Source organism: Protomyctophum parallelum (assembly GCF_964188405.1).
Source record: "Protomyctophum parallelum genome assembly, chromosome: 15".
Classification (NCBI taxonomy): Eukaryota; Metazoa; Chordata; class Actinopteri; order Myctophiformes; family Myctophidae; genus Protomyctophum; species Protomyctophum parallelum.
In genome coordinates, this window is record NC_139710.1 from 37,887,556 (window position 1) to 37,910,358 (window position 22,803).

Sequence of the window (22,803 nt, forward strand, 5' to 3'; positions counted from 1 at the left end):
TATATATTTATTACGTCATCATTTAGAGCTAGTCATACGTATACTATATACATAATCAGTAAAAAATAAAATAGCAAATTGTGCCTGATCTGCTGGGACCAGAGTACGTGGTGTGTATGTGTATGACTAGCTCTTAATGATGACGTAAGAAATATGGTCATTTGTGTATATATTGTTATATACTGTATAACATATTTTAATTCAGTTTATATATCTTTGATTTATTTGATTTATTTGTCTCTGAAAAACTAAAAAGGGATCCAGAATATATCTACAACGATAAAACAGTATTTCTTATATAGATAGAAACTTGAATCATACTTAATAATACTAGATGTTTATATGTATAAAGTAGATAGCAAATAGTTACATCTAAACATTAATCATTTCAAACGTTCCTTCACAGAGATACTGAGATTTGACATTTTACAGCGGTCGAAAGGACTTGCGCGCTCTGCTTGCGCACTAGTTGGCCATTTATGGCCTACTAGTGTGCAACAAGCAAGTATGCACTCGACAGAGTGCAGTTCTAGTTTATTATATGTTCTATGGTTGTTTTGTCTGTACAGTATGTTTGTGTATAGTTTCATGTTACAAAGTGGACCACAATGGAAACAAGTGAAGGCTTTTTTGTGTCTAAGTCCATTTGGCGTTTTTTAAAATGATGTCATTTTCTGTACTTTTCTTAAACTGCCAATAAAGTATTCTATCTATCTATCTATCTATCTACTATGAACAGTCAGCACTCATTCTGGCGCTCGGGGAGAAATTCGGGGTTAACCCATTCAGGGCGGGTGGGAACTCCTTTTGGGGTTTTAAGCATTGTGTTATACTTTAGTTATTGAAAAATAGCAGATCTACAAGCTCAGAGCGTGGCATTGAAATTATCTTGTATACAGATTTATTTGATTGTATACTATAGTAGTCGATCTCTGTACTCTGTAAAAGCAAGAAAGAATAACATGAGAGCGACAGAGACGGTGACTGCTTTCTTTCAGTTCTGTGTAAACAATCCACTTAGTTTTATTCAACACATTTCTCCCATGTAGCCCGTATGTTTTGTAATTGCATCACCATGCTATTATGATGTCCACGGATTTACAGAGTGAACTCAACAATTATAAATAAATATGATAATACCTTTTTTTATAATCACCAACATGAATTATGTTTGTTATTTACAGCAAGGTAGAGTAGTGGGGGCGAGATGGAAAAAGGAGCGACCGTGCCTGTTATCCTCAGCTATGGCCTCCTAGTCGGCACAAGGCAGGTCTGTGTGTTTGGGATCGCTCTGACCCACCGTGGCATTGACGCTAATGGGAAAGTGTCTTGTTTGAAAAGGTGTTGAATACGGTCTGAATGGCTGGTGCCTCCGTGTTCAGGTGACGATGTGCTGGCTCAGCAGGAGCCAGAAAAGGTGCTGGCGGCCCACCACACTCCTGGTTAATTGCAGACTCATGAATACTTTAGCCCCCCAAAGGAAGTCCAGACAGACCTACGATTGTACCTGGATATCAACATCGGAGGTTTTGGTGGTCAAGGAAAAATGAAAGAATTCCAGCCTCTCCCTTTTCTCAGAATACATGTATATGCCCCCAGGCCTACACATAAGGAAGTACTCACTTGTGAGTGTGAGTGTGAGTATGAGTGTGTGTGACGCCTGTGTGCGTGCGCGACACCTGTCTCCCTATCTGTATGGTCGGTGCAACAGGGAAAGGGGAGAGCTCAGACAGAGGCCATTGGTACACCAGTCCAGTCATCGGCAGCTGCTGAAGGAGTGCATGGGGATGAATAGCGTAGCTGTTCTTTCATATTAGACACTTAGGCAACAATGCCGACGTCGCAATACAGCCGATTATTTGAAGAATTCAAATTATGAGCCTTCTCTCTATAGGCATCTCCTGGGTCAGGCCTAGATTTTCTTAAAGGTATGGCTTAATTATAGAGGCCGTTTTTTTCTTCTTTTTTTACATGTTTTATGAGGCTTGCCATCCTCCTCCGCAAAAGAACCCCACCCCCACACACCCGTCCCCCACCCACCGCCCGGCTCAATAATCTTCCCTCGTGTTCGGCCTCAACCCCCTGGTCCTGTAGTGTTTAACTCCCCTCCCACAGTTCCTCTCTCAAAGGGCCCTCTGTGCTGTGGCTGGCTGGCCAAGTGTTTATGGAATGTCTCAGCTGCTCTCGGTGTGTGTGTGTGTGTGTGTGTGTGTGTGTGTGTGTGTGTGTGTGTGTGTGTGTGTGTGTGTGTGTGTGTGTGTGTGTGTGTGTGTGTGTGTGTGTGTGTGTGTGTGTGTGTGTGTGTGTGTGTGTGTGTGTGTGTGTGTGTGTGTGTGTGTGTGTGTGTGTGTGTGTGTGTGTGTGTGTGTGTGTGTGTGTGTGTGTGTGTGTGTGTGTGTGTGTGTGTGTGTGTGTGTGTGTGTGTGTGTGTGTGTGTGTGTGTGTGTGTGTGTGTGTGTGTGTGTGTGTGTGTGTGTGTGTGTAGGAGGAGGAGGAGGAGGAGGAGGAGGGAAGCGGCTAATGAAATGTAAAGCACTGTATGAGTTGTATTGTATGTTCACCTCTCTCAACAACAGCCTGACCCCATGGACCTCGTTGTTGTTTTGTCAGCACCAGGCCGCCGCGCAGTTAGCTTTAGGCAAATGCCTTGGATGTTCTCCTCCGCGCACACAATGAAATCCTGATCAGTGTGACGATGACCCAGAGGGCAATTGAGAATCTGTATCAATGTAAGCCATTCTGGGAGGGAACCCCTTTTGGTGTTTTAAGCATTATGTTATGCTTTAGCTATTGAAATATAGCAGATCTACAAGCTCGTAGTGCGGCACCGAGTGCCGCGCTACGAGCTTGTAGTTCTGCTATTTTTGAAAAAAACGTGAAAATGTGGTGCAAATCTTTGAATATATTCTTTCAGAGCAAACGTTTTTAAATCAAATCTTTGCTTCTGGGGGGTCCCTGGAACTATATATATTTTTAGATAGGCGTCTGCGGCCAATTACATAATGTTTGGGGTCCTTGAAATGAAATGGTTTGAGCACCACTGACATAGAAACATAGGTTTTTCAGAAAACTGTCTGATTTGGAAGACGATCCTAAATGGGTTAAGGATGGAGTGTAAATCAGCTCATAGTGCGGCTTATGTTTAATATATATCTTTTAACTTGGGGCGTAAAGGTCGACCAACCATCGTGACCAAATTGTCTGTCCAGTCACTGAATTAAATGTTAAACATTAAAGACTACTATTATTGTTAGCCTGTGTTGCTGGGCAGATTGCTGATGGCTCAGCCAATCAAGAGACTTTAAAAACTGCACATCGTCAGGTGAAGCTGATGAAACGTGCACTAATATTTAATGCTGGTCCAAAAAATGGGAAATGATGAATGATTTAACATTCATGGAGTTTCCTTGCACTTGTCTTGTTGCTGTAGTTCATCTAAAAAAACAAAAAAACATGAAGCCTTCAATTCACGGAAATATTTTTACATTTCTTTTTTTTTGCGTTCCTAAGCCAATAAGTTGATGACCTGCAGAGTCTCCTAGACTCCTACTGACCGATGACACGGTCATTTAGTTATTTGGCTCAGGAATGCAACAAAAAAATATATATATTCCATGAATTCAACGCGTCATGGGTTGTGCAATTGATAGAAAATAAGTCCTTTTATCAGGTGAACGACTCCTTTTAACTACAGTATGCTCATCATTTATCTATCGTAGTCAAACACAAGCTAATAATACTGTTTGTTTATGTTTTTTCCCCCCCATTTTGCTACTTTATAAAGGTTATGGGTTAATGCCATCCACGCATGTCTAAAATGCACACATTACAATGTCTAGACTCATTCACTCGTCAAGTCGCGCACATGTGTTGAGATGTGAATTATTCATTGGATATGTCAGATGGAACATGTTTGTACCACAGGTAAAAATGCAATCTTCTTTTCCTGCCATGTGTCTCTGTGTCCGATATGCACGTGCACTTGGACACATGTGCTTTTCGTCTGTGTTTCGTTTTCAGTGTGATCGCAGACTGGAGTGGTCTTTTTTTCATTCTCTTTTATGAAGGGCATTACAAGCACTGCTCTGACCACCGTGAGCTATTTAGGCCCTGCTGATTAGTAGGTGTGCCGGGCTGGGGCGGCCCCCACTTCAGACCCTACACTAATTTTAGGCTGCTCCCATCTCAGCAGATCATAGCCGAGTGCCGGTGGGCCTCCTGGCTGCCTCCAACGGGCCTCTGCGGTTTCTTAAGTGCCTCCCGCTCTTGCAGACACTTCAGACGGGCCCAGGATGTGCTGATGTTTGGTTGGCTAATGCCCTGTGCCCTGTTTGCCAAAACATACAGTCAAGTCAAGTCTCTTTAGGTCGACCCCCGATAATAGATTCTACATTTCCAACAAGCCTGGTTCTTGTCAACCTTGATGGGTGTGACGCTTATGTCAGAGATGCAAAAAATAAACAAACAGTGGTGGTGGTGGTGGTGATGAGGGAGGACTGCCATGCTGATAGATCAGCCCAGGTCAGCGCCGTTTAGATGAGAGAGTTGTGATAACTCCGTTCACTTCATGGGGCCAGTCCCATGAAGTGAACGGTATTATTTTTGTAATAGTACAGCATAAACATTACAGAGACTTTAGTTGTCACTGTACAATTCTTTAAAACAGTTGGCATGTTACACACATGCCTAAAATGTCTGATATTTGCGCCGCCCTCATTGAAAACAATGTATTTCAATCTCCAGCTTGTCACACTCCAGGGCTGCATGAACAGCGCTCGATCGAGCACTCAGTTTTCTGCCCCCTCAATGACGCCACTCTCCTAGTCTACGCCACTCTGGTTCAGCCCAGCCTGCGATGGATATGATAGAGAATGCCCTTCGTAGGTAGTGGTGGGATGCAAAGGCAGGCAAGGGACCCGCATGTCATCACAAAGTCAATATAAAGTGTACCATAGATAAATCTAGCTATATTTTTCCATTCGCCCTCTCTTATAAAGTGTGGAAAACATGGGCCACGCCAGCAAGGGTCATCATCAAGTCTGGTGTCTAAAAAGCCCTTGTCCCCAGCATTCTGTACGGGCTCTTCCATTTGACCTTGCGATCTCCCCGGTGACCATGCAGACAGTCGGGGAAGAGAATCCATTTGCCAGAGCCATAAAATGGACCACCAAACCTTTTAACAACATCACACGTTGAAATCTTCTGCAGAAAGGTGCAACTTCTCACCATAGATCCATAACATGGCCATTAGAGAGGCGACGGACAGAGAGACTAACGTTCAATTACTGAGGATAGAAATCCCACGTTTTCACCCCTTTCTGTTGTGGATCAATAACATATTTTTCCCTTTTACCATTATTTTCATAGCACTTTGTGATATAAATTATTCCTGTCTGCTAAAAGCAATTGATGCTCTCCATTTTTAGTATGTTTAATCCGGTGTTGGCATGTCCAGAATACACAGGCCGATACAGCGGTCGCTTGTCTGGGCCAACATCGGGTACGTATACATCCTCCTTCACTCAAATGTCCTCTAGCTTGTCTGGGCCAACATCGGGTACGTATACATCCTCCTCCTTCACTCAAATGTCCTCTAGCTTGTCTGGGCCAACATCGGGTATGTATACATCCTCCTCCTTCACTCAAATGTCCTCTAGCTTGTCTGGGCCAACATCGGGTATGTATACATCCTCCTTCACTCAAATGTCCTCTAGCTTGTCTGGTCCAACATCGGGTACGTATACATCCTCCTTCACTCAAATGTCCTCTAGCTTGTCTGGGCCAACATCGGGTACGTATACATCCTCCTTCACTCAAATGTCCTCTAGCTTGTCTGGTCCAACATCGGGTATGTATACATCCTCCTCCTTCACTCAAATGTCCTCTAGCTTGTCTGGTCCAACATCGGGTACGTATACATCCTCCTCCTTCACTCAAATGTCCTCTAGCTTGTCTGGGCCAACATCGGGTACGTATACATCCTCCTCCTTCACTCAAATGTCCTCTAGCTTGTCTGGGCCAACATCGGGTATGTATATATCCTCCTCCTTCACTCAAATGTCCTCTAGCTTGTCTGGGCCAACATCGGGTATGTATACATCCTCCTCCTTCACTCAAATGTCCTCTAGCTAGTCTGGGCCAACATCGGGTACGTATATATCCTCCTCCTTCACTCAAATTTCCTCTAGCTTGTCTGGGCCAACATCGGGTATGTATACATCCTCCTTCAGTCAAATGTCCTCTAGCTTGTCTGGTCCAACATCGGGTACGTATACATCCTCCTCCTTCACTCAAATGTCCTCTAGCAAACACTGCAGTGAAGTGAAAGAAGTTGTGTTCTCGCACATGTGAAGATATGACCGTGTTCATTAGAATACTGTTGACACAGCCAGGCTTACTGTCTTAACTCTGAAGACATAATTGTCCATAAAAGGGGTCAATATAACTTCTAGCGTGATCTTTGTGTTCTGCAGTCTGCGTTAGGGCTGTCACTATTACACATTTAAGTTGACGAGCGATTGTCACACACATAATTGAGGTTAACGATATAATTGCATAACTGCAATGTGCATTGAACATTGAAACGTTACAATTTGTATTTCTGCTTGCCTTCGTAATCACTTCTCACTTTTTCTTTTTTTTATATCTGATCAAGCTTACAGATATGTAGCTTGATCTGCTATTTCTGCATTTTTTTAAATAGCCGATCTACAAGCTCACAACGCCTCACATTGTTGGGCGTTGTGAGCTTGTAGATCTGCTGTTTTCACCAAATTGTAATAGACTAAATATAATATCTCAACTGAACTCCTGCAAGTGCTTCTCAGGGTGGGGGTCCCCCAGTTCAAAGGTGGTTATTTTGGGGGTCCCAGCCTGAGAACGTCACTCCAGTGAGGATGAAGGGAGTAGCGTTCTGAATAGCATGTCTTTGTTTTCTCCTGCCTGGAGGAATCAATGGGCCAGTTTATAGTTCTCTCCATTCTGAGAACCACTTTCTGGAGTGCTACTCCGTTTTCTTTTCTAATTAGTCGCTTAATTACATTCACCTGCAAAGTAAAATCCTCTGTGTTCATTTAACTCTGCTGTGACTTTACTGTGAGCCTCCCTAACACGGTCCCAGACTGCACCATGGCTATAGAATGGAGCCCTAACACGGTCCCAGACTGCACCATGGCTCTAGAATGGAGCCCTAACACGGTCCCAGACTGCACCATGGCTCTAGAATGGAGCCCAGACTGCACCATGGCTATAGAATGGAGCCCTAACACGGTCCCAGACTGCACCATGGCTCTAGAATGGAGCCCTAACACGGTCCCAGACTGCACCATGGATATAGAATGGAGCCCTAACACGGTCCCAGACTGCACCATGGCTCTAGAATGGAGCCCTAACACGGTCCCAGACTGCACCATGGCTCTAGAATGGAGCCCAGACTGCACCATGGCTCTAGAATGGAGCCCAGACTGCACCATGGCTATAGAATGGAGCCCTAACACGGTCCCAGACTGCACCATGGCTATAGAATGGAGCCCTAACACGGTCCCAGACTGCACCATGGCTATAGAATGGAGCCCTAACACGGTCCCAGACTGCACCATGGCTATAGAATGGAGCCCTAACACGGTCCCAGACTGCACCATGGCTATAGAATGGAGCCCTAACACGGTCCCAGACTGCAATATGCCTCTAGAATGGAGCCCAGACTGCACCATGGCTCTAGAATGGAGCCCTAACACGGTCCCAGACTGCACCATGGCTCTAGAATGGAGCCCTAACACGGTCCCAGACTGCACCATGGATATAGAATGGAGCCCAGACTGCACCATGGCTATAGAATGGAGCCCTAACACGGTCCCAGACTGCACCATGGCTATAGAATGGAGCCCTAACACGGTCCCAGACTGCACCATGGCTATAGAATGGAGCCCTAAAACGGGCCCAGACTGCACCATGGCTATAGAATGGAGCCCTAACACGGTCCCAGACTGCAATATGCCTCTAGAATGGAGCCCAGACTGCACCATGGCTCTAGAATGGAGCCCTAACACGGTCCCAGACTGCACCATGGATATAGAATGGAGCCCAGACTGCACCATGGATATAGAATGGAGCCCAGACTGCACCATGGCTCTAGAATGGAGCTCTAACACGGTCCCAGACTGCACCATGGCTCTAGAATGGAGCCCTAACACGGTCCCAGACTGCACCATGGCTCTAGAATGGAGCCCTAACACGGTCCCAGACTGCACCATGGCTCTAGAATGGAGCCCTAACACGGTCCCAGACTGCACCATGGCTCTAGAATGGAGCCCAGACTGCACCATGGCTATAGAATGGAGCGCCAGCAGCGCAGCAGGGCTGCTGTTGAGCCACTGGGGCTTTAGAGGCTCCTATATGAAAACTGCTGCTATGGCCTTCTAAAACCTTCCTGTTAGTACTGTATGTGTTACACTTAACAGGAAGAGAGTTTTGTTGATGATGGATTATTCTCCTGACATGGTGCCTGGGCGCTTAAGAACCAGTTGTTTGGCCAAGCTGTCCTCACACATCCTTGGATGCTATTCTTAGTTGGGCATTATGGTTGTGTGGGAAAGCATAGCAAAGCAAAGGAGCTCCACGTCGAGCTTCAAAACGGTGCAAGAGAGAATGACCTCTATACCAAACCTCACTAGAATGCAGTCCATCTAATCTAAAGTATGTTAGACTGGGTATTTTTTGCTAGATTTTTATTTTAGTTTTTTTAAGGATAATTTTTATTGGTAGTCTTATACAAAGCTATAAACAAACAAAAGAAACAACAATACAACACAGTTATTTCTCAAACTCAGCTCTGAGAGAAGCAAGTCCCCTGGTCAGACAGTATGGCATCCAGGATCCAGAATCAGCACAAACAGTCCCGTAGTGGCCTGGGATGGCCTCGGGGGTACCGGGCGGTATAATCGACAATCACCAGTACTGTATATACCTGTGCCCTCGCGCTGACTTGGGGCAGCGGCCCCACTATGACCATCGCTATACGTGAAAATGGCACTTGAATTATAGGGAGCGGAATCAATGGGTTGCGCTGGGCCGGAGTTGGCATTCTGGGCAACTTCTACAAAACTCTTCAATAGTGCGTTTTGCGCCTGGCCATTAAAACCTCTCCATGACTCCATCATAGGTTTTCTGTACTAACTAGAATAGTAAGAGAAATCTATGAAAATCTGGGAACTAAATCGTTACCAAGAAATTTCTTCACCAATGTGTTTCTAAATGTGTCTAATAACATGTACTAAAAGTTTGAAATTCAACTCCTGTGGGAAATTGAGTTATTAGCATAATATGTGACCATACCAATAACATCCTATATAAGGCCAAAAAGTAAAAGTTTCATCATTCTTTAAGTAGCATGTGACATGATTCATGATTCTGAATCCATTCCAAGCATTAGTTTTGCACAAAAAACACTCCTTGGGCTAAATTAGGCCATACCCACTTGATCAAATGTGATGACGGCTATGGCCGTTTTCCTCCCAAGGAGTGTTTTTTGTGCAAAAGTAATGCTTGGAATGGATTCAGAATCATGAAAACCCCCTAGTTTCATATGTCACATGCCACTGAAAGAATGATGAAATTTGGACTTTTTTTCTTTATATAGGATGTTATGGGTATGGTCACATAGTATGCTAATAACTAAATTTCCCACAGGAGTTGAATTTCAAACTTTTAGTACATGTTATTAGACACCTTTAGAAACACATTGGTGAAGAAATGTCTTGGTAACGATTTAGTTCCCAGATTGGTCAAATACCTGATAAAATGCCCTTACTAGAACTGCACTCTGTCGAGTGCCGACTTGCGTGTTGCACTAGTGCGCAAGCAGAGCGTGCAACTACAGTCGACCGCTACGCCAAGGTATAACTGGCTCCCAATGGTGACGTAATAAAGATGTCCCGTAGCAGCATATGCCGTGATGAAGATATGTACCAATGTCAGGGTATAACTGGTATAACTGGTTCTCAATGGTGACATAATAAGGATTAGTTTCAGTGTCGGGTGGATTAAAGGTAATGCCCCTATGTATACATGTATGATTGTAATCTGACACCACTGCCATATCAAGCATTACATCATACGCTGGCACGGCGCATACACATCAAACGGTGACATACGCATCGAAGCACTGGACGAAAACTATTACTTGCGCGCTCTGCTTGCGCAAGTAATTAAATACCAAAGTCGGGTTATAACTGGCCGTCAATGGTGACGTAATTACGATATGTTTCAATATTGATTAGCTAACAGGTAACGTATGTATATGTAAGTTGGAAAGTAGTATGCGTATGCCGTGGTGTATATATACTGATTTTGAGTGTGACATAATGAAGATATGTATCAATGACGGGATATAACTGGCTTTCAATGGTGACGTAATAAAGATAGGTTTCAGATTACATACATGTATACATAGAGGCATTACCTTTAATCCACCCGACACTGAAACATATCTTTATTACGTCACCATCGAGAGCCAGTTATACCCCGGCATTCATACATAGAGGCATTACGTCACTCTCGAAATCTGTATATGTACCACGGCATACGCTCAAAGCACCGGATAAACCACCTTACTTGCGCGCTCTGCCTGCGCAAGTAATGCACTGTTTTAGCATTGTTGACATGCCTATAGTCTGTAGATAGATTATTAACTATGGAGGGTATGCAGTATGCACGTGACGACATCATCATCATCATACCTGGAAGTCATGCAGGAACACCTACTACTGAGTGTCAAAAAATATATACTTTCTGGCCTGGACAGCCCCTACATCCAAAGATCTAATTTCATTAAACAACATTAAAAACTCACTTTGCCACTCGATTTGCCACTAACTGTATGCATGCGCATACAGTACTCTATTGTGAAAAATCACATTATCCCACATCGAGCAAATAATTGTGAGGGCTAAGGTTAAAGCTCATTCTCATAACGTTTAAAGTCTGGGGGATAAAAAACAACACAAATACATGTTCCGAGATAGCCAAGTGAAATTAAATCTCCCACTGATCCAGAGCCCTATAGCTTACAGTATATAGCCTATAAGCTATCTTATGTAATATCATTAGAGTGCATTTATTACAGCTTTATTGCACAATTCAAACCATTCAGAACTGTAGCTTGGGTGTGGAACTGAAAGTATAATGCCGTAGGAAGGAACAGTAAACCTTAACGCCATCCGTCCCATTTCATACATTTCAACATTGTAAAGTTTGAAAAAGGTTTCACAGTTACACAATTACTGTGACGTGTCAAGCAATCAGTGTTGTTTTTGGCAGCAAATTTTGATTTTAGTGTTAGTCATAGTCTCTTGAATAGTTTTCATTTAGTTTGTCACATTTTAGTCACCTGGAATGTTTTAGTGTTAGTCTAGTTTTAGTCGACTAAATCTACAGTTGATTTAGTAGACTAAAATGTATTTTGGCGGGCCTTGATGCCGTCGTAAGGACTGTTTTTACACTTCGATGTAAAAAACGCCGATCTACAATTGTAGATCTGCTATTTTCAGCATGCATCCACTAGTCCCTTCCTAACATTTTAGTCTAGTTTTTATTTGTTGACGAAATTGTCAGTGTATTTAGTCTCAGTTTTAGTCATCATAGCTCAGTTTTTTATTTAGTTTCCATTTTGTTTTCGTCAGTGGAAAAAGGTAGTCGACGAACACAACACTGCAAGCAATGAATGAAGCATGGCAATGCTATTGTCTCTTTAGCTCTGCAGAGTTATACACTGTTATCCAGTGTATGCCAGTTCTTCTTCCTGTTCAGAATGCTTTGCTTGGGCTGCTAAGCTGCATCTCCACGTGAAGTTTTGACTTTGTAAAAGTCACACGAGCTATGTTTGCGTTGGTTGTGCAAACATAGGTTGTAACTTGTAAACATTGAGGCGAGACGGGCCTGTTTTTATGTGTTGTGTAACTTGTGTCGGCTTATGGAAATTGTCAAAGGCTCGTTTTCCGGGTGCCGCTGGCCTAGTGGTCCAGGCGCATGCCACATATAGGCCCTCATTTATCAACGGGGTTATGGGTGTACACCAGGTGTACACAAGGTGTACACAAGGTGTACACCCAAATGTGGGTGTACACCGCGTTGATAAATGAGGGCCATAGGCTCTGGCCTGACAGCGTGTTGTGTGTTCGAGTCCCGTTCATGACGACATTTTTGCTGCATGTCTCTCCCCTTCTCTCTCTCCCTCTTTCCTGCATGTCTATTTTCACTTGTAACTATCGATAAATGAAAAAAACGCCAAAAACAAATCTCTTTTTCCATACAAGTCAAACTTTGGAACATTTCTGAATGTGAGTGATTTTGTATGGTAACATTTCCTAGGGGAAACTTGACCATAAGTTATACTTCCTATGGCATGTGTTTTTGTTAGGCATTTCAGAGGTAATTATTGGATCAGTAACGCCAAGCTTTCGGTCAAATGACCTTAATCGGAAACAAAAGCTGTTATATTCCCCCATTATATGAAGGTCTAATATTAAGAGAGTTGCATTGATCCAGAAAGTGTGCAGGACCTCCTTCTCTAGCCCATTCTGACCGGGAACCCATTTTGGTGTTAGCATCATGTTATGCTTTAGCTATTGAAAAATAGCAGATCTACAAGCTCGTAGCGCGCCACCGAGTGGCGCGCTACGAGCTTGTAGGTCTGCTATTTTTGAAAAATTGAAGAGTGACTGACATTTTTAGAATCTGATCTCAGGTCAGAATGGGTTCATCAGACCAGTGTGTGTCCAGTGGAAACCTCATATGTGCTAAAAGTGGGGTAGGGAGGTGTTTGCGAAGAGATGACCTTGTGCAGAGAGTCTGTTTCCGCTATGAAGCTGATGAATTGCTGAGCGTTCCGGACGGACCTGCCTGGACACTTCCTCACCAACATTTTGGTGGAGTCGCGCACTGAGCACAGCACCAGTGTTGTTTTTGGCAGCAAATTTCTATTTTTGTTTTAGTCATTTTGAATAGTTTTCATTTACCGGTAGTTTTAGTCACATTTTAGTCACCTGGAATGTGTGTTAGTCTAGTTTTAGTTGACTACATTTCCTGAGATTTTAGGCGACTAAATCTACAGTTGATTTAGTCGACTAAAATGTATTTTGGCGGGCCTTGATGCCGTCGCAATGACTGATTTTACACTTGCTGAAAATAGCTACAAACTCTCAATGCGACGCAATGCGACGCAATGCGACGCAGCGCGGCGCGCTGTGAGCTTGTAAATCGGCTATTTTCAGCATGCAACAAAGTGTAAAATGACTTTTACTGGATCTCTTGTCCACTTCCTAACATTTTAGTCTAGTTTTTATTTATCGACAAAATTGTCAGTATATTTAGTCTTAGTTTTAGTCATCATGACTTAGTTATTGTTTAGTTTTTATGTCGTTTTTGTCAGTGGAACATTTTTCGTCGACGAAATCAACTCTGACACAGCCCAGCTAACTGAGGAGAACCTATTGTACGACTACAGTTAAATCAACTCTGAAACAGCCCAGCTAACTGAGGAGAACCTATTAAATCAACTCTCGACACAGCCCATCTAACTGAGGAGAACCTATTAAATCAACTCTGACACAGCCCATCTAACTGAGGAGAACCTATTAAATCAACTCTGACACAGCCCAGCTAACTGAGGAGAACCTATTAAATCAACTCTGACACAGCCCATCTAACTGAGGAGAACCTATTAAATCAACTCTGACACAGCCCAGCTAACTGAGGAGAACCTATTAAATCAACTCTGACACAGCCCATCTAACTGAGGAGAACCTATTAAATCAACTCTGACACAGCCCAGCTAACTGAGGAGAACCTATTAAATCAACTCTGACACAGCCCATCTAACTGAGGAGAACCTATTAAATCAACTCTGACACAGCCCATCTAACTGAGGAGAACCTATTAAATCAACTCTGACACAGCCCAGCTAACTGAGGAGAACCTATTAAATCAACTCTGACACAGCCCAGCTAACTGAGGAGAACCTACTGTACGACTACAGTTACACACTCTTCTTTCTCACAGTCAAGCATGCTCTCTTCTCTTGCACGCATGTCAAGAAGGCAGATTATTTATGGAAAAGGAAAACATTTTTAAATCCCTACATTTATGACCAAACACAGTACAGATCATTCCTGTGTGTGTATATTGAAGCGTTGTTTTTGTAACTTTTGTGAGTGTGTGTGTGTGACGTGTGTGTGTGTGTGTGTGTGTGTGTGTGTGACGTGTGTGTGTGTGTGTGTGTGTGTGTGTGTGTGTGTGTGTGTGTGTGTGTGTGTGTGTGTGTGTGTGTGTGTGTGTGTGTGTGTGTGTGTGTGTGTGTGTGTGTGTGTGTGTGTGTGTGTGTGTCCATCCGCTGAAAAGACGGGGGGGGGGGTCTGGTTTTTCTGTCAGTATGAGAGAGGATGTGTTATTCATCCAATTCCATGGCTGATGTATTTAACCCATTCAGGGCTAGGGTGGTCTCTGGAACAACATTTTCAGATGGGTGGTCAATTACACGTTTGTGGGGACTGGGGGTCCTTTAATGTTTGAGAACGACTGATATATAGAAACATGGGGTTTTTCAAGAAAACTGCCAGGATTTAGAAGACATTTGTAGAATCGTCCTCGGTTCTAAATGGGCTAATCTCACGGCCACATAGGAACACCGTGCGACCTTTCACATGGACTTCCCCTGACTGTGCAGTGAGTTGAGCGAGGTCTGTCTCGTCCTGGACCGCTGTAGTCTGTCTTGTCCTGGACTGCTGTAGTCTCTTCCTCCGGTAGTCTGTCTTGTCCTGGACTGCTGTAGTCTCTTCCTCCGGTAGTCTGTCTTGTCCTGGACTGCTGTAGTCTCTTCCTCCGGTAGTCTGTCTTGTCCTGGACTGCTGTAGTCTCTTCCTCCGGTAGTCTGTCTTGTCCTGGTCTGCTGTAGTCTCTTCCTCCGGTAGTCTGTCATGTCCTGGTCTGCTGTAGTCTCTTCCTCCGGTAGTCTGTCTTGTCCTGGACTGCTGTAGTCTCTTCCTCCGGTAGTCTGGTCCTGGACTGCTGTAGTCTCTTCCTCCGGTAGTCTGTCTTGTCCTGGACTGCTGTAGTCTTTTCCTCCGGTAGTCTGGTCCTGGACTGCTGTAGTCTCTTCCTCCGGTAGTCTTGTCCTGGACTGCTGTAGTCTCTTCCTCCGGTAGTCTGTCTTGTCCTGGACTGCTGTAGTCTATTCCTCCGGTAGTCTTGTCCTGGACTGCTGTAGTCTCTTCCTCCGGTAGTCTTGTCCTGGACTGCTGTAGTCTCTTCCTCCGGTAGTCTGTCTTGTCCTGGACTGCTGTAGTCTTTTCCTCCGGTAGTCTTGTCCTGGACTGCTGTAGTCTCTTCCTCCGGTAGTCTTGTCCTGGACTGCTGTAGTCTCTTCCTCCGGTAGTCTTGTCCTGGACTGCTGTAGTCTCTTCCTCCGGTAGTCTGTCTTGTCCTGGACTGCTGTAGTCTCTTCCTCCGGTAGTCACAAGCACAGCTTGTGTGTGCATTCTCTCTCTTGTCTTTCGTTCTCTGTTTGGTTTCTCTCTCCTGCTCTCTGGTCCTTCGCATCTCTCTATACCTCTCATTTTGCTCTCTAGCTTTTAGAGCCCGGCCATCGGTTTCGCTCATATACAGTATATCAGCCATCATGCTGCCGATCTGTCCTGAGTCTTTACCTTTTAAAATTGATCAAAAATAGCACATGTACAAGCTCACAAACGTGTCTCGGTGTGTGGCATTGTGCAGTGCTTGTAGAGCAGCAATTTCTTTTAAATGTTTGATTAGCGCTGAATACACGCTTGTTTTATAGTTTGCTTGTTCAGTGTATAATTAATACATTTTCATAATTGATGTTTGATATAATTCATAAATAAATTGTATTTTATTTTTGTGTGTATATTTTATATTAATTAATTTACATATCGATCAAAACATTGGTAATACCCGGTGGTCTGGCATCGGTCAGGTTCTACTTGTTTTCTCTCTTCACGGGGACCAGTGTTGTTTTTGGCAGCAAAATTTGATTTTAGTTTTAGTCATAGTCTTTTGAATAGTTTACATATGGTTTTAGTCACAATTCGTTGTGGATCTTGTAGAAGTGTAAAATGACTTATACTGGATCTCTTGTCCACTAGTCCCCTCCTAACATTTTAGTCTAGTTTTTATTTGTTGACGAAATTGTCAGTATACTTAGTAGTCTTAGTTTTAGTCATCATAGGTTAGTTTTAGTTTTCGTCAGTGATAAAAGGTCGTCGAAAGGTAGGCAAGGGGCAAGCCACTGATTGTAGTTGGCAAATAATTTGAATTATGTTTTATGTGCATTTTCTTTGTATGCCTGTACCTGTGACTTCCATCCAAAAATATTAAAAAAAACAAAAAAACAACACTGACGGGGAACCATTTCTATCACCCCTAGCTTCTGGAATCCTCTCTTTCCTGTTTTTCCATGCAGTCGGTGGTGGTGGTGGTGGGCACGTTCGTTCTGTAGTCTCTTCTTAAACATACCAGTCCCCCACAGTAGATAAATAAGCCTAGCCTTGTTTTATTGCTGACTGTCCAGATTGCGATACATTTGCTGTGTGTGTCACTGTCTTGAGTTCCCAATGCTCTCTGTCTGAACAGTGACAAGTCAAGACTAGAAAAAGTGCCCTTCTGGGCACAGGTCTCCACCAGGTTATCCACAGATCCGTGCAGTTAGAGGTAAAAACACTTTTCGGCCAGTTATAGCGCCACCTTGAGGCTGAGTTGAAATTGTTCATGTGGCATTTTGTCCTGGGCCTAGTGGGAATGTGGGTGCACAATCTGACGGAAATCACGCGATGTGTTCATGATTTGCAGCATTTTGTTTGAAACTGAGCACTCCTGTGAACTTTGGAAGCCAATCTTAACCAATCAGGATGGAGTCTGAGAAATCTGAAAGACCGGTTTGGTTGAATGGCTCTAGAGAGACTGTGTACCAATTTGCGTGATGTTTGGACAAAATCTGTAGGTGTACTGTGCAAAAACTTGTTTTGCACAAAGCGGCCTCCTGGTGGCGCTATAACAGGCCGTTCTGGAAAGTTTGGGGCAGAGGTTCATCGTTGGCATCCAGGGAGTGTGTGTACCAATTTGCGTGATGTTTGGACAAAATCTGTAGGTGTACTGTGCAAAAACTTGTTTTGCACAAAGCGGCCTCCTGGTGGCGCTATAACAGGCCGTTCTGGAAAGTTTGGGTCAGAGATTCATCGTTGGCATCCAGGGAGTGTGTGTGCAAAATTTGCCATCGACCGGGTTAACGGTGGCCGAGATTAGCTGTTCACGGACACACGGACGGACACACAAACGGACGGACACACAAACGGACGGACGGAGTGCAAAACATACTCTCCCCACATGCCTTCGGCCTGGTGGAGACAATAATGATGATGCTCAGAGCAGAGGTTGATATACATCTATGTGTGAGAGATAAAGACAAAGAAGGCGAGTTTGAACATAGACATTAGAGCTCCCGCCCCCCCCTCAGGATGACAACAGCAAGATTAAAAGCCAGAGGGGTTTATTTTGCACTGTGGTCGTTCGTCTTCAACGACACAAACAAAATGCCGAACAACATGACGAATGACATCACATAACGACAATGCATAACCGTGAGGTATATCAATACACTACATGACCGTCAGAAGCTATTCTCTAATAAATGCGCAATCAATGGAATTTTCAGTTTTTTAGCAGTCCATTTAGAGTACTTAATCCATTAACCCATTTTGACCTGAGATCAGATTCTAAAAATGTCTTCTAAATCCTGACAGTTTTCTGAAAAAGCTATGTTTCTATGTCAGTCGTTCTTCGATTCTTAAAAAATAGCAGACCTACAAGCTATGAACTTGTAGATCTGCAACGATATGTATTTGGCCGTCAGTCCCCCGACTGAAAATATGTTGTTTCAGTTTGGGGACCCCCAGACGCAAGGATTTGAGTTTAAAACGTTCGCTGGGAAAGATTCAAATATTTGCACCACATTTTCATGTTTGTTTTGTTCAGAAATAGCAGATCTACTGCTATTTTTCAACAGCTAAGGTTTAAAATAATGGTTAAAGTGGTTACAACGCTAAAGCAACACAGATGCGTTCCCATCCTACGGGTTAAAGGTATATTCAGTGATTTCACAGTGATTTAATCAAATATCACTTATTCTTTTTGTTTTGTTGCGATAATCCTTAAAAAACCGTAGGTTTTGTTTTTGGCTAGGTGGCCCAGCCTTCATCCAATCAGGATAGAGAGGAGCCTATCATGCCAATCATGATCGAGCAGGGGCGGGCCTTGGTGTGTGTGCTGTTGGCCTGTCGCATAGTAGTGCATGCATGTGCACATCTTATCGGGACGGACCCAGGTTTTTTTCCAAATCACTGAATGCTCCTTAAACAGACACATGGCACTGAGCAAAATATATGTTAATGCTAAAATGTCACAGATGGTGGTGGTTTTATGACCGATCGAACAATCTATAGCTGATCATTGGTTTCTGTTTTCCATTGGAAAAAAACTGTTTTATTCTTTCCCCCGCAGTGCTGCAAACAGCCTGCATCCTTAGACTCGCTAAATTGAGAGAGAGGACTCAATCGTGTCACCCTCCGGGGTTTCCTGGGATGCAATAAATACTGTACTCAGTACTGTACTCTAATGTCGTTGAAGTAGGACTCATAAAATGTCCCCCCCCCCCCTGGGCTGGGACCCATCTAAAAGACCACCCCTGGGTCCTCCCGGGACCCACATTACATTGAAAACCTATTTACGTCACTGTGAAGTTATTCCATTTACTGTATGAACTATGAACTCATCTCACCGTCTGTCGGTCTGACTCTGTGTATGACCTTTGCCCCTTATGTCGGACCCCAGAGCTGTCCTACGGCGGAACCCCCCCTTCCTATGGCTACGACCTGGACCCGTCTGAGGAGGAGCATCACCCCCCGAGGCACCGCCACCACCACCACCATGACCCCCTGACCTTTGGCCCGCCGTCCCCCGGCTCCTCCTCGCCGCGCCTCCTCCGCTCCAAGAGCCGCAGCAGTCGAGACACGCAGTCCTCGGGGTCGCTGGAGTCCACTCTGTCGGTACGTTAACTTACTGGGTCAAATGTTACGTCCACTTACTGGGTCGAATGATGTCGCTGCTGCTGTCTGATGATGATGTGTTACTGGCCTGTCTGTGTGTGTGTTTGTGCGTGCGTGTGCAGTTCACGCTGCAGCGCTGTCCCTTCCTAACCCTACTGTAAAATACAGTACGGCACATCTCTAGCTGTGTTGTCCTTCATCGGCCCTCTGTGCTCTTCGACCGATAAATAAGATGGGGTAGGAGTATGGGAGATAGGTGGGAGTATATTAATGATCATTACAATATCCTGATGTGAAAGAAAATATGTGGGAAATATGTGTCGCCATAATTAAATTGAATGTTGAAGGTGGCACACTGACTCATCAAGAAAATTAAAACATGTCAGAAAGGACCGCCTACCCCTGTCTACTGTACTCTACTGTTCTCTTCAGGGGATGTTTTACTGTCAGAATGAATGATGTCTCTGAATAGTCCCATACTGGCCAGGAAATACTCCCCCCTCCCTTAAGCAACTATATGACCTTTGGCCTCTAAGACTCCCATGGACTTTAATCAAATCTGTTGTGTTCTAGAACCATGAAGACATTCTTTACAGCCATGTACCAGTTCTCAGCAGGGTTCCTGTTTGAACCCTGTGGTAGGGGGTGGATCGGAGCAGATCAAACGGTCGTGTTTACAAATTACAATCCCTGCAGATGAGCCTGGCTGGCGCAAGTCTGTCTTTCTGTTAGGAATTTCTTTTCTCACGTACATTCTCTGTTCTCTCCTCTCTATCCAAACACACACGCACGTGCACGCACGCACACTCACACACACGCGCGCACACGCACGCACACACAGGTGGAGCTGGACCAGGAGAAGGGGCTGGAGATGAGGAAGTGGGTTTTGTCTGGAATTCTGGCCAGTGAGGAGCTCTATCTGAGCCAACTGGAGGCTCTGCTCATTGTGAGTGTTCGATAATACACACACACACACACACACACACACACACACACACACACACACACACACACACACACACACAGTGCATGTGCACTGCGTGCGTACGTACGTACGTACGTGCCCATACACAATACTATCAGTGCTTGTTCCCCACCGGTAGCTTTAAATGCAAGTATTATCTCTTAGGCGTTTACTGACAGACCGCTGAGTGACCTAAAGTTGAGCAGCCTACAGGCCCATTCACACTGAGCACTGTAACGATATAAGAACAATGTATAACTAAACTCTACCGTACAGTACAGAGTACAGTACAGTACAGTATACTACCACAATACGTAATAAGTATAGTTGCACCGCTCAGTTCACACGGGTGTGATTTTTACTGTTAATGGCCCTAAATATATGCTGCTGTGTGCTTCATTCTGAATTCTGCGCACGCAGAACACACACACATACACACACACACACACACTGAATAGAATATCACATTAAGGTGCGTTCAGCCGTTCACACTTCACATTACACCAGTGGTTCCCAAAGTGGGGTCCCTAATGGACCATGTGTACTCTCTCAGAGTTATATTAGCATTGATTTACTAAAAATAAAAGTACTCATTGTGCAGAATGTCCTACTTCACACGTTCAAAAAATGTCTAAAATGCTTGTAGATCGGCTATTTTCAAATGGCCAAAATGTATAGGGTTGAAGTGGTTATTGTATGTTTTCTAATCAAAATTTAAATCGCCAAAGTAACTAGTAACTAAAGTTAAGAGTAAAGAGTAAGTTAAGAGTAAAAGTAAAAAATTTGGCTCCGAGATGTAGTGGAGTGGAAGTAATACTGGAAATACTCAAGTAAAGTACAAATACCTCAAAATTGTACTTAAGTAAAAGTACCTAGTTACTTTCCACCACTGGGAACACCTGCGTTGCACGGTTGCGTTCAGTCACGTTCCACATGTTGCCTTCCCATAGCCCATGAAGCCTCTGTTCAGTCACGTTCCACATGTTGCCTTCCCATAGCCCATGAAGCCTCTGTTCAGTCACGTTCCACATGTTGCCTTCCCATAGCCCATGAAGCCTCTGAGGGCCGCGGCCACCACGTCTCAGCCCACGCTGACCCTCCCGCAGATAGAGACCATCTTCTTCAAGGTTCCCGAGCTGCACGAGATCCACAAAGACTTCTATGACGCCCTGCTGCCCAGAGTCCAGGACTGGAGCCATCAGCAGTGTGTGGGCGACCTCTTCCAGAAGTTGGTAAGAGCACTGCGCTATTGGGGGGCACAGTGGTAGTGCTGTCGCCTCACAGCTAGAAGGTCCTGGGTTCGATTCCCGCTGGGGAGGCACGCTGTGGGCGCTGGGGGGAGTGTTCTCTCCTCCGCGTCATCAGTGCCCATACCCGAGGCGGGGTTGGCAAAAGGGCCTTTCTGTGTGGAGCTTGCATGTTCTCCCCGTGTCCCCTAGGGTAAAAAAACATGCAGTAATCCTGGTCTCTAAACTACCTCCCCCTGGCCAGCCGGGTCGCCTGATGGAGGGGAAAGGAACCGGTCGGCATAACGTGTTCCTTCCACGCGCTATGTCCGGCCGGGGAAACTCCCTCCCTGTCAGGTGAAAAGAAGCAGCTTGGACTCCTCATGCATAGAAGGAAGCATGAGGTCAGTCCACTGCCCCCCCCCCCAGGTTGGCAGAGGATTACATTAGGTAATTGACACTGGGTGAAAAAATGGGTTACAAAATCATGGGATGAAAAATATTTATAGCGCCACGCTAGCCTCGGTTCGCATTTGGCTCAAAAATGAAAAGCCTGGGGAAAGGCATAGGAAGTGGCTGGGGCAGGCCAGGCTGGGGCTAACAGTATCCCGGTGATCTTATCTGCTGTGGCCTGCGGGCCAACATTCTGGAGATTTACAAGCTCACAACGTGTTGCAACGTGACGCGTTGTGAGCTTGTAGATCTACCTATACTACTAGCTGTAGTATAACCTGGCTGTAGTAAAAAAAAAAAAAAAACGCACACATTCAGGATCTTCTTAATATTTATATATATATATATATATATATATATATATATATATATATATATATAATATAACAATAGAAAAGATAGAAGTGGAATGATTAAAATAATACAATTATTATTTCATTGTTTTTAAATCCTTGGAATGTTTTGTCTATACCATGCCCAAATTTAGAAACTACAGGTTGAAAGTGGTTAAATAGTAGACCTCCGTTTTTTACCAGTATTTGTTATTATCTTGCTCACATTTTGAACCTCTTGTAGTACGGCATAAAATATTGCTCATTCACGCGAGGCACTTTGAGAAACGGATCAGCACGCTTTTCACAATTGATTCAAGATTATTTCACATTTTGCGCTCTATTGGTAAAGTGCCTGTATGGACTTCCCCGGGCATCAAAATAACCACTCCTTTTTTATCCTGCCAATTGACATTAATAATAAAGTCAATCGCATGCAGAAGCACACTTAACTGTCGCTGCTCTCTGATAATGTTGTCCTTTGATCATTAATAGCAGTGGAGAGAGTCTGAGGCTAAACCCAGAGTCTGGGTGTGTGTGTGTGTGTGTGTGTGTGTGCGTGTGCGTGTGGTGGTAGTAGTAGTAATGTACACGTGATGTGAGTGTAGAGCAGACAGCCTGGAGTCATGTCCTGCGCAGATAAAAGGCCTGTTTTTACCACATGACGGCGAATAAAGCAGAACAAAAAACACCATAGGAGACTGCTGACTGTAAGA

General features: G+C 44.3%; 1 protein-coding gene across 2 annotated transcripts in view; it reads left to right on the plus strand.

Annotated features, from left to right (window-relative positions):
• Nucleotides 1-22,803, plus strand: part of LOC310872372 (breakpoint cluster region protein-like) — a 159,873-nt gene that overhangs the window by 6,550 nt on the left and 130,520 nt on the right. For both annotated transcript variants that reach the window (XR_014570377.1, XM_083784177.1), the window contains exons 2-4: nucleotides 18,898-19,112; nucleotides 19,954-20,058; nucleotides 21,123-21,308. Coding sequence is in view for 1 of the 2 variants with exons in the window: in XM_083784177.1 (XP_083640303.1) it covers nucleotides 18,898-19,112; nucleotides 19,954-20,058; nucleotides 21,123-21,308 (506 nt within the window). In the remaining variant the exon portion in view is untranslated. The remainder of the gene's footprint in view (nucleotides 1-18,897; nucleotides 19,113-19,953; nucleotides 20,059-21,122; nucleotides 21,309-22,803) is intronic.